A 14994-nucleotide genomic window follows, 5' to 3' on the forward strand; every position below is an offset into this window, starting at 1 on the left:
CCAATCAATGAGACTTGCAGCTGTGAGAATCAAGAGTGAAATCATTGCTCCACTGCCAAAGGTCCTGCAGCAATAAATATCCTCCCATTCCAAAGGAGAAGAAGAGACCAAGACCTGCCTGCTGTTTTATTTGCAGGCTAACAAAACTTTGTCATTTTCATGTTACACCAAGGAAGAGATAGGAAGCAATCAAGCCAGCATTCCCAGTACAAGTCTCGTAGAGTCAGTGGTGGGATTCAAATATGTGAACAACCGGTTCTCTGTGTGGATGCCACTTCCGGAAGTCCATTCTGGGCCTGGGCAACAAAAAATTAGCTACTGGTTCTGCCGAAGTGGTGCGAACTGGCTGAGTCCCACCACTGCATAGAGTGAACTCAAAACCAGGAGGAGGAGTTCCCTCCAGTGGGGAAATAGGTTGCTTGCATTCTTAGCTTTAGGGGAGAGAAAAATAGGGCTGTTTGGGGAGCATTTTTGAGTAGCGGGAGCAATAAAATTGGATCCAAACAGAGTAGAAGTTAGAAGAACAGCTCCCATAATATGTGCATCATAATAGAACAAGAGGCTCAGGAGATGATAATTATCACTGCTATTTCAGCTCTTCATATTTATCATGTAATAAGAAATGAGGACCCAGATTGTTGGGGGCAATAAGCTGACTTTGTAATAATGCTGCTTCGGGGGGGGGGCGCGAAAGCCCTAATAAGCAGGCATATACATAGAATGAAGGCTATTGCTAAGCACATTGGTTTGTGCTTAAATTGTAAGCCGCCCTGAGTCTTCGGAGAAGGGCAGGATATAAATGGGATTTTAAAAAAATCCCAAGACGGAGAATGGTTCTAAATGAAAAGTTGTTGATTCTCCTGGGGCCAAATAGTGTAATTAGCTATCTCTTTTGACAATTACAGGTTTTGCAGGCACTCCCGGTTACCTTTCTCCTGAAGTGCTCCGGAAGGATCCCTATGGCAAAGCTGTTGACCTTTGGGCATGTGGTAAGTGAGACTATGTTTCAAAGGATGCTGAAGACAGTAACTTAAGGGACATAAAAAGAGTCGCATGTGATCTACTACCAGTTTTTTGTCCACAATCATTCATAGCTTGTCCATAAGATTGGCTATTTGTGAAAATTTTTAGTGGAATGCCTTCCCCAACCGGCATGCTCTATATGTGTTCAGAAGTCACTTTGGGTGGGGGGTGGGGGGAATAAGCATTTGAAATTTGATAGATTGGAGAGCATTAATTTGGGAAAGCTAGAGTCCATATCACCATTAACCTAAGTAACAGGTTAGAATGAAATCCTATGAGAAGACTATGACTCCCTCCTTTGAGTTGTTCCCAGTCCTTTTTTGTTGTTGTTGCTTATTCTGAAGCATGCGCCCACCCACAGCACAGCCCTGCCCACACTCCATAACACATTCATGCCCAACCAGCCGGTCCATAACACCCTCCTGCCTGGCTATACTCACACAGCTGGCAGTGATGTTGCACTTTATGATTGCATTGTTTAACGACAGAAATCCTGGTCCCAATTATCATCGTTAAGTAAGGACCTCTGGTTCGTTATAGACAGTGTATATGCTGTTAGTTTAAGTGTGGCATTAAGAGTTTTTGCTCTCCCACATGCATTAGAACAGTTTGATAATATCTGCAAACTTCTCCAGCTTAGTGCTATCTTTTAAACGAAAATAATGCATGGACAAAATAAAACACCCTGGTCCCAACACTCATCCTTGAAGAACTTCTCTTCATTGAAAACAATGCCCATGTGTTCTTACACTTTGGTTTCTCATAATTAGTAAAAAAATACTAGGACAGATGACCTAAACCCATAAGAGATAAGAGAACTCAAGAACCTTTTATGAGGAATGTTGTCAAGGCCTTGTGAAATGTAGGTATACAGTATTGACAAGATCCCACCATCCATTGCCCTTGCAAAAGACTTGAAATGGTTCATGAGACAGAATCACCTCTTCAGTATCCACACTGGTTTTCCTTCAGCAAGCCTTATCCCTCTGTGGGCTTAGTTTGTTTTTTGTTTGATTATAGTTTCTTCCAATTTGCCTGGAACATGTTAAATTGCCTGGGCTGTAATTTTCTGGATCTCCCACAGATCCCTTTTAAAATATTGGATGAAGACCATTATTAATGCTTCACAAGGCCATTAAGGCTCGCTTTCTCCAGCACAGGGTGACTATTCCTGATTCCTAGCATTGACTTATTGTAATAAATCCTTGTCAAAATCAAATAATTTATTCCAGCAGCCCTATTTCCATAGCGGAGCAAAACATGAGGAAATATTCAGATTCCAAATGTAGCCATTATGTAAACAAATTATAAGGACAGACTGGATTTCCCTCCTTTCTATAACACTGAAAGGAAGCAGGGAAGGAAGCCAGAATCTAGTGGTTTAAATTGCCTATAAAGGTAAAGGTTCCCCCGCACATGCATGCTAGTCGTTTCCGACTCTAGGGGCCGGTGCTCATCTCTGTTTCAAAGCCGAAGAGCCAGCGCTTGTCCGAGGACGTCTCTGTGTTCATGTGTCCGGCATGACTAGACACCAAAGGCACATGGAACGCTGTTACCTTCCCACCGTAGTGGTCCCTATTTTTCTACTTGCATTTTTACGTGCTTCCGAACTGCTAGGTTGGCAGAAGCTGGGACGAGTAACAGGCGCTCACTCTGTTACGCGACACTCGGGATTCGACCTGCCAAACTGCCGACCTTCTGATTGACAAGCTCAGCATCCCAACCCACTGAGCCACCGGGTCCTACAAAAATAAATAAATAAATAAATAAATAAATAAATAAATAAATAAATAAATAAATAAATAAATAAATAAATAAATAAATAAAATTTATTTGCCAGAAGTCTGGTGTTTTTACAGGCAACCTTATTCCTAATAAATTTTAGCAAAGAGAGAATTGTTCCTTGTTATTTTCCTCCCATTCTGATAGATGCTAGGAACAAAAGTCGTCCCATTCATAATTTAACACCTTTTTACAATGCCATTCATAATAAAAACATTTAAGTGCTTTCATGCTGCAGATTTTTTTTTAATGAGTTGATTATCCTTCTCATCTTTTCATCTTTCCCTATTACCTATTTCCTTAGCTTCTTATGACTAAAATTTTGTTGTTTCTATCTCATGATTTATGTTGATTGCCTTTATTTAGTATCCTATTATGATTTATGTTGTCTGCTTATTTAGTATCCTAATGACTATCGCTGAGTTTGTACCATGATTTATGAGGATTGCATTTTTTGATTATGATCATGATTTATCACTTACCGTTTGTATGTACACTGAGAGCTTATGCACTGGAGATAAATTCCTCCTCTACTGATATCCAACCCCACTTGGATACTTATTACAAAAATATAATGATCATTGTCAGAAGATCATTGCTTTCAAAGGTTCAACTCAGCTTTGTCTCAAACAATGGGCTCTACATGCTTAAAGCTGAAGGACTTTAAAACATTCTTTGAATTCTCCATCGATAGTAGTAAATTGATAGTAAACCTGCCACAGGTAAACCTCGATTTACAACCATTTGCTTAGTGACTTACAACAATTTTTTTTCTTAGTCTGCAAGATTAGCATGGCATTGAAAAAGGGGCTTATGACCAGTCCTCGCACTTATGACCATTGCAGTATCCCCATAGTCACATGATGAAAATTTGGGCACTTGGGGACCTGCATGTATTTATGACTCTCCCAGGGCCACGTAATGGCCATTTGCAACCTTCTCAGTTGGCTTCCGACTAATAAAGTCAATGGGTGAAACCATTTACCTAATCATGTGATTCACGTAACTACAGCAGTGTTTTGCTTAACAACCATGGCAAAAAAAGATAGTAAAAGGTTGTAAAATCAGGCCCAAGTCCCTTAATAGCCACCTTGCTTAGCATTGGAAATTCTGCTGCCAACTGTGGTCATAAGCTGAGGTCTACCTGTATCTATTTGTAGAACTATATCTAATTATTCCTTCCACCAGGTGGATAAATGCAGCCACTGCTATCATTCAGAGAAATGCCAACACTAGAGATATTTTAAAAAATTTTCATAAGGAATTTGCCGGCCTTGTTTTCAGGCATACAGTATGATGATACTGATGATTCAGACTGAACCTCAAAGAGCTCACACTTATGCCTGAATCCTTGACATTTCAGTTAAGAAGTAACCTTTTTATACAACATCGAGATAATGTTGACAATACAGGAAGATATCTAGCTGTTGACTCATCTTATTTTTTTTCTCTTGCTCACTGTGTAGGCCAATTCAGATCTCCTGTGTCAATCAATTACTTTCCACTAGCTTATGTAACAATGTTCCCTCTGAACACACAGGAGTTATTCTCTACATTCTACTGGTTGGGTATCCTCCTTTCTGGGATGAGGATCAACACCGATTATATCAGCAGATCAAAGCTGGAGCCTATGATGTAAGCGATCCTCCCTTTCATAATCTTCTTCTCTCTCCCACCTTAATTTTTTGTTGAATAACTTTTTCTCACTTGCTTTATTTGTGCACCACCATATTGGAAACCAATCTAAATATCTATCTAATGTTGCAATTAATATGTTGGACTCGGGGTGAGACTATGTTCATATCCACACTTGAGTAATTGGGACTGATAAACCATGGTTCTGAAGTGCTGTTTAACATCAGTTTCATCCAGTTCTAGCAAATATGACCAATGGAGAGAGATACTGAAAGACATAATTCAGCAAGACTTGGAAATCATAGAGCTATGTCAGATTAATCTTCCTCTCAGACTATTTTATATGGCGAAGAAAGATGAGCCTTGTATATTTACTTAACATATTTCTCTCCACCATCCTCAACAGCTTACATAGAACAAATGCCAATTTAAACTCCTACAATATGAGTAAAATAACTACAGAACAATAGAAAAATAAAAGTGACTGTTTTTATTGAATCAATAAAAGGGGATGCATAAAATTATAGTAAAGATGGAGTTGCAACAAGGAGAGTTTGTGAACAATGGAGCATCTGCTGGAACATGATCTCACTGCATGAGTTGGTGTGATTTTTCTTTCCTGTGGCATCTCTGTATCAAACAAATCTGCTGACTCTGTGGGGAGTTTTCTTTCTTTTTGGGGGGGACTTTAGGTTGATAAAATGGCCTCTTTGACCCCTCTTTCAAACCAATGCTCCTCTCTGTCCAGAATGTGGATTTTGCTATCTTCAAAGTAATGACCTTTTGAAGAGTGACCATCTATGCTAAAATTGAACAGTCCTCTTTCAACAGAGGGGAAAGAATACAACACCAACTATCTCTTGTCTACAACACAATCCTTTCAGCAGTCCCAAGAAGGTTCCACACCCATGTGCACTCTGATTCAGATGACCCTGAGGGTACAGATAAACCCCCAAGTGGCCTCAATGACTCTCAGACTGCTAACAACCAGATGACCACAAAGAATATAAATCTTTCCATTCCCCACAGTTGAATCAGAACTGAAGAAGCTTCTTGGATGAGAAGTGAAACATTTTTAAGGAAAAAAGAAAGAAACTCCAGCTGCCTTTTGAAAAACACCTTTGGGACAACCATGACCTGGAAGACTGAGAATCTGCATAAATTATCTTATCCCATATCAAACTGCTTTGAGGGTGGGCTTAAGGTAGCTTTGGACTGCCTGATGATGATTTTTATCTAGGGATCAAGAGATGGAGCATGACTCCATTGGTTCTCATTGACATCATCTGTTTTGATATCCTCTACATCATCTGAGAAATTTGGGAACAGGAAGCACAACTTTGCAGTGGACCAATTGCTATCTCTCTCCAATAGATTTTAGATAATGCTGCATCCTCAAAATGGAAGCTGTATCTTCCAGAACTATGTTATATATCTTATGCTGTTCAACATCTAGAAGTAGCTGGAAGGAAATAAATGAGAGTTGGAGCTGGATACTATAGTATGTTGATGATACTCTTCTCCTTGATGTATTTAGGAAATGGAATGGCTCTCCTGAATGCCTTCCTGCAGTTATTAATGGGCTGGATGAGGGATAATTACCCCCCGTAGATAGGGCTCGCAGCTTGGGTGTCCTCCTGGGCTCACAGCTCAGTTTGGAAGACAATGTAGGAGCTGTGACATGGGGGGCTTTTGCCCAGGTTCGCCTGGTGCGCCAATTGCAACCCTATCTGGACCGCGTACAGTCACTCATGTGCTCGTGACATCTTGTATAGACTACTGCAATGCTCTGTACATGGGGCTGCCCTTGAGAACCACTCAGAGGCTTCAGCTGGTGCAGAATGCGGCCACGCGAGTTGTGATGGGGGTCTCCCGATACTCCCATGTAACACCTCTTCTCCGCGAGCTGCATTGGCTTCCAGTTGTCCTCCGGGTGAGATTCAAGGTGCTGGTGATTACCTATAAAGCCCTAAATAGCATGGGTCCAGATTACTTACGGGATCACCTGCTGCCGGCGTCATCTTCACTTTGTCCTGTGCACTCCCACAGAGAGGGCCTCCTCAGGGTGCCTTCGGTCAGAGAGTGTCAGCTGGCGGCCCCCAGGGGGAGAGCATTCTCTGTGGGCACGCCAGCCCTTTGGAATCAATTACCGGTTGAGCTCCTGACCTTTGCTCTTTCCACCATGATCTGAAAACCTACTTATTTGAACAGGCCGGCCTGGTCTAAGGGTTTGGGGTATTTTTAACTATTTATTGTTAGGGCTAAATTAATTTAATCTTACTTTTAACTTTTGTATGTACTACTTTTATTGCCCTGTACACCGCCCTGAGTCCTTCGGGAGAAGGGCAGTATAAAAATTCAATTAAATAAATAAAATAATTTTTTGAAACTGGATTCAGACCAGAGAGAAGTGCTCAACTTGAGGTCCCTATTCTAGACCTGAATCACTCTTTGATTTTCCAAATTAAAACAAGGCCAGATGTACCTTTGATGAACTCCAGGGAATATACCAACCATGTTTGGTATATTAACTCTTTATCTTTCTGAAGATAGTGAGTAATAGCTGGCCAGGGTGATAACTACCAGATTTAAATAGAGCAACACACTCTGTGTGGATCTGTTATTTCTGTCTAGTCTAGAATATACTGCACAAACCTGTCCATGTAGTCACCAGGAGTAAAAAAAAACTGACTCAAAAGTGTGCATGCACACATACTAACACACATATAGGTTATCTTCAAAGCTTTACGTAATTTAGTTCTAGGCTACAGTTTTCTGATTGAACTTCCAAACTTCCTGAGAACCTCTAAAAATGTTTGCCTGTAATTCCTATGGTCCCTCCTGCAGTAATGCATGATTGAACCTCTGCAAAGTTGATCCACCTAACACCTTTATTAGTTTTTTTAAAAAAAACCCTAATAAATTCATCTTGAAATGGGTGAATAGGCAAAATGGAGATGGGCAGTTGAGAAATATGAAATATAAATAAATCTTTTTGTACTGCATTTAACAGTTGTACTTATTTCCCCCTACTCAGCAAAATTTCAAGTTAGGACACATACATGACATGAACTTTTAATTTGTTTGTATTGCTTTTAAAATAATGACAAAAAATAAAGAACAACAAAAACACAAGGTAATTAAATAAAAATACATACATCTGGGGGGCACGTTCTTTTCTTTGACAATATGTGCATACAAAATACGTACTTAATACCTGGACTCCAAATCATTTTGGGCTTTTGTTACAATTACTGTCTCAGAGAAATATATTGTGTCTTAATTCTCTCCTGCAGAAGAGAGAATGAGAAGTTTTATCTTCTTGTACTTGCAGTTTCCTTCTCCTGAGTGGGACACCGTTACTCCTGAAGCAAAAGACCTCATCAATAAAATGTTAACAATCAACCCATCCAAACGTATCACAGCAGCAGAAGCTCTGAAGCATCCATGGATATCAGTAAGTGCATAGTGAATTGTGCTTCTCTTAGTAGCTGCTTGGATTTTGATAATAATCTCCAGGTGACAGTGCTCCCCTGTTTTAAAGTGGGGGTCTGCAACATCAAAACCCAGGGCCTTCTAAATCCTTTCATTCAAGTCCTCCAAAACCTTTCAAGTTTCCTTTAGAATTCCTGAGAAAGTCGCTCTCTGAACTACCCAGTTGACACAGGGTTTAAATTGAATAAATAAAAATGGTAGTGCTTCAGATTACAGAAAGGAACTTTTTTAAACCCGGAAGAAGCAATGATCAGGTTGAGTGCCATTTCAATTTAATTTAAAATTAATTTCTTAAATTTCATTTTTGCCCTAACCCCATCTACCTCTTTATTTTGAACTTCCCCCACCATTTGTTCTTGTCATGCTGAAGGAACAAGTATGGCTCTTGACCACCAAAAGTCAGCAACCTCCAAATGTTATTATTGGGAGAAAAAATTATACCTGCCTAGTAGAGAATATGCAAAACTATGCAGAAAATTGTGAAAAGCACAGGAGATCAGTCAAGATGATATTCCGTTGCTCCTTTTTTTAAAAAAGAGAAAAAAAGAAAAATGAAATCTAATTGGGCTAAATGTTGAATCTTTTTGCAACATTAATGGGGAGTAGCATTCTGCAATAGGCTGTCTTCGTAGAGGCAGGGGAGGGTCCTTCAATACTTAATCACTGCTTACTTTATATCAGCAATATATTTTAGTCCATGCAGAAAAGCCAGGTTGAAATAGCTTTCAGATACAACAACAGTATAGAATTGAAGAACAGAAGGCAATCCTGATTCATAGATCATATTTACAATCACACAAGGAAATATGGCTTCCAACATAAGCCCAGCTTTTTAAAATAATCAAGGATTTTGCATTCATTTTCATTTCTAAGCATGCTTTCTTTATATCTTTTAGCACCGTTCCACTGTGGCTTCTTGCATGCACAGACAGGAGACCGTGGATTGCTTGAAGAAATTCAATGCCAGAAGAAAGCTAAAGGTAATTATAGGACTTGGTGCTTCCCTGTTTACTTAATTGGAAGTTTCCATTTTCATTTGTTCCCCATGTTCATGTTTCATATCTTTCAAGACCTGGATCCAGATTAGGCTGCTTGCAGGTCTCTATTTATATTCTACAGATCCAGATGACATCACCTGTAATGGGTAATTTTTCTATATTTTCTCATACTTGTGCTCACATTCTTTCCACACACACACACAAAAAAAAAAATCACCAAAGAGGAAAAGACAGACAAAAGAACGGTTTAGACTGGATTACATTTTTCTGCATAACTAAATTAGTTACTTTACATAAGATAGACATCTTCCAAGTATAGACAGACAGTATTAATGCTACGGCCATTAGTTGAAAGTTGAAATCATCATGAGTTTCACTGTGGTTCTCTCAAAAGATGACCCAAGTGATCTCATTCATCTGAATTTGAAAAGCTAACATTTAGTTATTTCCGCACTGGGTGAAAAATTTATAGAGATTTAAAGGTTTTCTAGACCACTGTTTTGCTAAAATAAAGGGCAGACTTTATATTACATCAACTATGCCTGGGTGATGTTATTAAACTGCTTTAGATCACTAGTCAGGAAATGAACTTATTAATCTGAAACCTTTAAAATCTTAAAAGTAACCATATTGGCTTCTTGAGAGATTTCTGAAAACTGATATTTAGTGGAATTCAAACAAGTTGCAAATTTCAAAGGTCTGCGTTTGCAATTTTTAGACCACTTTTCACTCAGCTATGTGCTACTGTGGGTAGGAAAAGTTTCAATTAGGAGTCTTAGCTGTAATATCATTATCAGTTTCTAGATTCAATGTTTTCTTGGATTATCTCTACTCATACGTTCTACAAACTTTTGCAAATTTCTTGCCTTTGGGCTGGACACTAACAAAATTACTGGCTAAGTAATAAATAGTGATCTGTGTTGGCTTTTAATACATAAATCTGTTGATTCTGCTAATTTATGCAGTGTATATTGGAGGTGGTGACCCTTTGAGAGCTGTATGCAACGAAATTTCATTTTAATGTATGCCGATTAGTGTGCATTCAATGTGACAATAAACTTATTATTATTCTGTTCTAATGTAATTTCTCACTAGCTCATACACTTGATTGAGATATTGAGAAACTGTGGATTGTCACACAGTTAGCCAGATATTCAGACTGGATTTAGCATTTTTATCCACCTATTGATTCCTTCCCAAGGACTTGAGATAGACAGGTGTTGATGGTTTGATGGTATTAGAGGTATGTCACTGGATTATTATTATGATTATTTGTTAAATCCATTTTCTGTCTATCTTGCTGTGGGGCTACTCTAGGCGGCTTATAAGTATAAAAATGCAGAAATGAAAAGAAGTGTAAAAATAACTAAATAGTAAAACTGTCAGAATCCATTTATATCACATTCATAAATGTACGTTTAAAACATTATCCCCCCCCCCGGACTTCCGGTGGCTCCGCGGCGACGGAGGGAGCCTTCCCGGGCTGCCCGCGGCTCAGCTGGTGTTTTTTCGCCCGAAACAGCGCCGATCAGCTGTTCGGGCGAATCTGAAGCCCCCTCCTCGGGAGAAGAGGAGGGGGTGAGCCCCCAGGTGGGGGTTGAGTTCTCCGGGGCCGCCTGAGCTTGGAGCTTGGGCGGCTGAAGGATTGAACTCCCCCGTAGCCTGGGCTGCTCCCAGCTGGCTAGCGTCTCTGCTCCGGACTTCATGGAGCAGAGCCAGGCGTCTGCGACCATCCCTGCTTGAAGGAGAGACTATGAAAGGGAAAGAGCAGGCAGAGCAGTACAAGAGGGAAAGATGAAGAGATGAAGAAGATTTTATTTTACTCTCAAGCTTGATGGACTTTGCTTAAAACTTAAAGTGAAAGTGCGTCACAATTGTAAGTAAAAGATGGCGGCTAAACCTCCCCCTAGAACTTTTCGGAGTGCTGGAAATTCTCCGGTGCAACAACAATCATTGCTGCAGGCGTTGCATTCTCCTGATGTATTGACATCGAAGGATCTTGAAAAACATACCCAGTTAATTTTGGAGTCAATGGGTGTTAAATTTCTACAGATGGAGGAGAAATTGGAGAAATTGGAGCAGAGAATGGAAGAAAGGATGGAACAGAAACTTAGAGAAATGAAGGTAGACATTTTGTCCTCAGTGCAAAAAGTTGCTAAATGTGTGGAGGTGCTGGATGATCAAGTGCAAGATTTGATTCAAAAGAATGCTTTATTAGAAGCAAAAGTATTGGAAATTGAAGATTTAAAAGACAAAATCGACAGTGAACAGAGCTTGGCCCAATTTTACCAGATGCAGTTTGCTGTGAGAATTAGAGGCCTAAAAGAGAATATTAAGGAAGATTTAAAGCAGCTGGTTTCTGAGGCTTTTGAGGGAGTATTGAACCATCCAGCATCTGAATTAAAACAAGGTATGGACAAAGTGTTCCGTGTGAATTCGTGGATTGCTAAACAGAGAAAGTTGCCTAGAGATGTGGTGGTTTATTTTGTAAAAAGGGAAATTAGAGATGAAGTTATACAAGCTGCCTACGATACCAAAGTTGTGATTGCTGGTCAACAAGTTTTGGTTCTAAAAGAAATTCCTCCAAAGATTTTAAAGAGAAGGAAGGATTTTATATTTCTTGTGCAAGAGCTCAAGCAAAGAGATATAAGGTTCAGATGGGAGATCCCAGCTGGGTTGAGCTTCATGTATGATGGCAAAAGGTACTGTTTGAGTAATGTGAAGCAAGCGCATGATTTTTATAATAATGTCTTGAAAGTAACCCCATCAACACTTCTGGAAGCTGCAGAGGGATCTGGAGAAGGAGAACATCATGAGGATGAAGATGCACAGATAGACGAGAAGGGTACAGGAGGAGTTCAAGCTGCAACTCTTTTGGATGATCTTAGAGAACAGAGGGTGACGCGTGCTGCCTTAAAACGCTCAAAAAAGGAAAAAAAATAAGACCAGTAGAAATCTATGGAACTTCCACAAAATATTTATAGTTAAGTGGTAGTTGTGTTTTTTTTTAAAAAAAAAAAGTTTTGGGATGCTATGTATGGTAATAGATTTTTTTTTTTTAATTTGGAATTAATGGATAACTTACTACAGAGGAAGAGGAAGAAAGTTTTGTGGGTTAATGTGGGTTAATTTGTGTAAGAACTATTTATTAATGTGCAAATGAGAATATGTTAAGGTAATAGTGAATTGTGGAAGAACATAGATGGGAATGATGCTAGTTTTCTTTTATTTTAGTTTTTTATATATATTTAGTATTATTAAGGATTGGTTTACTATATACAAGCTAGAGAGTGATGGATTTTAGAGTTTATAATTGTTAGTATATGATTGTTTATGATTGCCTTTTAGATATATACCTTGTATTTTGCTCTGGGAAGTGGGGGGGGGGGAGGGGGGAGGAGGGGAAGTGGAGGGGGGGAGGTAGGGGAGGGAGGAGGGGGAGGGGGTAGGGGGGAGGTAGGGAGGGGAGGAGGGAGGGGGAAGGGGGGTTTTTTTAAAGGAAAATTGTATTTTATAAAACTTTTCAATAAAAAAAAAAAAAAAAAAAAAAAAAAAAATTGAAAAAATAACAAAGAAAAAGAAAATAAATAAAAAAAAAAAAAATAAATAAAAATAAAAAAAAAAAAAAAAAAAAAAACAAAGAAAAAATAAAAAAAATGATAAATAATAAAGAAAACATTATCCCCCCCCCATATGGATTCTGCCATCTCCCGAGGAAGGAGGAGCATATGTGGATTCAGCCTGCCTTAGGTTATTTCAAAGACCAAGGAAACCTTTCGAACAATACTAAGTCCTGTCTTGTATTCCCACAACCAAGCATGTCCTAGTAAAGATTCCTTTTGGACTAGAACTGACTCCAAGAGTTTTTGTCTTCCTAAGACGTGGTTTGGGGTGGGTCCTGATGAAAACAATAAAATAAACAATGAAAATACAGTAATGCGAGATTAAAAGAAATGCTCAACAGAAGAGAAGAGAAGACAGACAGTAATGGGTAAAGACACAGCTCCATTTGACCTTTTTACCCTATGCCCCCAAATTATATTTTGATAGACATTTCAAATCTATCCATAGCTAGAATAAAACACAGAGATGTAAATGTTGCATTCTTATGCTAATTCAGTTTTATTCGGTGCAAGTATATCTTGCTTTTTTTCTATAAATGCTAAACGAATTACTCGGAATTCTACATCAAACAAATGTGGAATGTTTCCTTTTCCTATTAAAAATGGATACTTCCTGCTAACAGGAAGTAAGTGACCTTAAAATATAATGTTGGGCTACAGCAAATCAGGCACCTATATTATTTTATTGACCTACATATCCGGAATGGCTCTGGATATGTTACTTCAGTAATGCATTGAAGTCTTCCCCTATCAAATGGATGTGATGAGACTGGTCATTCTTTTACTTCTATGGGACAATATGCTTGAGAGCTCTGTGTGGTAATAGTATAGTAGTGGTAATTGTAGTAGCTTTTATTTAGAGCTGCTAAATAGGAGAAATATATGTTACAGATGAGTCTTTGTTGGCATGCCCAAATGCTTTTGTCTTTAATGCTGAAAGTAGAATGAGTTTGGGGCATTATAGTGTAATCTTGCATTCTAGCACAACACCAAATATAGAAGGGTGGTTGGTTGGTTGTTCATTAGGATAATTTATTCTGTTCTATGACCTGAGACAAATGACTGATGCATCAGAAGAATTTTAATCTGTTGAATGTCTCAAAGATAGATGGCATATTTGAGATTACACTTAAGATACTGTAGGAAATCCTCTTTAATACAGCAAGACATTTATCAGTTAGTCTGGTCCCATCAGAGCTCAAGTGTTACTTGTTTAGTGAAGAATGGAGTTACATAAACATTGGAAGGAAAGCTTTTTAATCTCTATATAAGGTGGCTATAATAAACTCTGTATCCACCATTCAGAAACTTGCAATTAAAAATCCCTGGGCTAATACCCAGTGACTTGATTTCTGCAAACTGTTTGCTGTTTCTATTAATATCTTCCTTGAACTATATTCATCCTGCCCTGAAACAGGGCCAAAGGTATATTCCCCTTGTAGCTCAGCCAGCTCCATTTTCCGTGAGATGTTTTTAAGAAAAATGAGACATTAGAGTGGGGGTGGGGGGAAGGATACTCCTGATTCTGAATCCAACATTATGTCCTGTTTTCCCTTTTTTTTCTTTTTGTCTTTTGTGTGTTCCAGGGTGCAATCCTCACTACAATGCTAGCGACCCGTAATTTTTCTGGTAGGCAACCCAACTCTATTTACTTGCTACTTTCTCACTTATTGACTACTAACTTTGGTTAGAAAATATGGCTGGTTGCTGCATTAAGACTTTCACAAGCAGGTTTGGACATTTTCATGTGATCCCCAAATGACTTTTTTTCATGTATGTTGAAATGTTCAAACAAGAAAGAGAAGAGAAAGAAAACATTTCAATTTATGTTGTAACCCATACTCAGTGGTGGTGACCTGAGGAGAAAGCTCTGAAGATCTTATGTTACAGTATGTATATTCTTGGACTGTGGCTTAAATGTACCACCAAACTAGGAAATGAAGATCTGATCACCTATTTCCCTTACTATACTTTAAAAATGCCCATAAATGTGCCAGTTTGAATGTGGAAAGTAAAGAAAGAGTTTCTTTCTTTCTTGGCAGAAGAATCCATGAGGAGCTTTAATACAGTCTGCACATTCTATAGCTCTGCAGGAGGTAGTACTGAAGATATTGGCTTCTTAAGATTAATTCCTTATTATTTTGTGCAGTGCTTTTTTTGTAAAAGAAAAAGGTGCCGGAACTCACACATGTCATACAACCCGCCTTGCCTACCCTACAAGGTTCTATCCAAAAAAGGTGCCGGAACTCCGTTCTGAGCGTTCTATGAGAAAAAAAGCCCTGATTTTGTGAAAGAAAGATTCTTTTATGCAGTCTAGTATTCCTAAACAATACAAATAATTTTTCCCTAAATAACCCACCCCCATACCATTTTCTTCACTTAAAGCTGAAAAGCTGCTGTAATTAATTATAGCTTAGGCCCCAATTCACAGAGTGTGA

The 14994-nt window shown here is 38.8% G+C and overlaps 1 protein-coding gene across 1 annotated transcript in view; it reads left to right on the forward strand.

Moving 5' to 3' along the window:
• The window catches only part of CAMK2A (calcium/calmodulin dependent protein kinase II alpha), a gene marked incomplete at its 5' end in the record, with an annotated part of 163740 nt that overhangs the window by 122589 nt on the left and 26157 nt on the right, over positions 1 to 14994 (forward strand). The window contains 5 exons of the mRNA XM_083351103.1: positions 906 to 989; positions 4346 to 4440; positions 7775 to 7897; positions 8832 to 8915; positions 14143 to 14185. Of these exons, the coding sequence (XP_083207229.1) occupies positions 906 to 989; positions 4346 to 4440; positions 7775 to 7897; positions 8832 to 8915; positions 14143 to 14185 (429 nt within the window). The remainder of the gene's footprint in view (positions 1 to 905; positions 990 to 4345; positions 4441 to 7774; positions 7898 to 8831; positions 8916 to 14142; positions 14186 to 14994) is intronic.

This window comes from Vipera ursinii, assembly GCF_947247035.1.
Source record: "Vipera ursinii genome assembly, chromosome: 2".
Lineage (NCBI taxonomy): Eukaryota > Metazoa > Chordata > Lepidosauria > Squamata > Viperidae > Vipera > Vipera ursinii.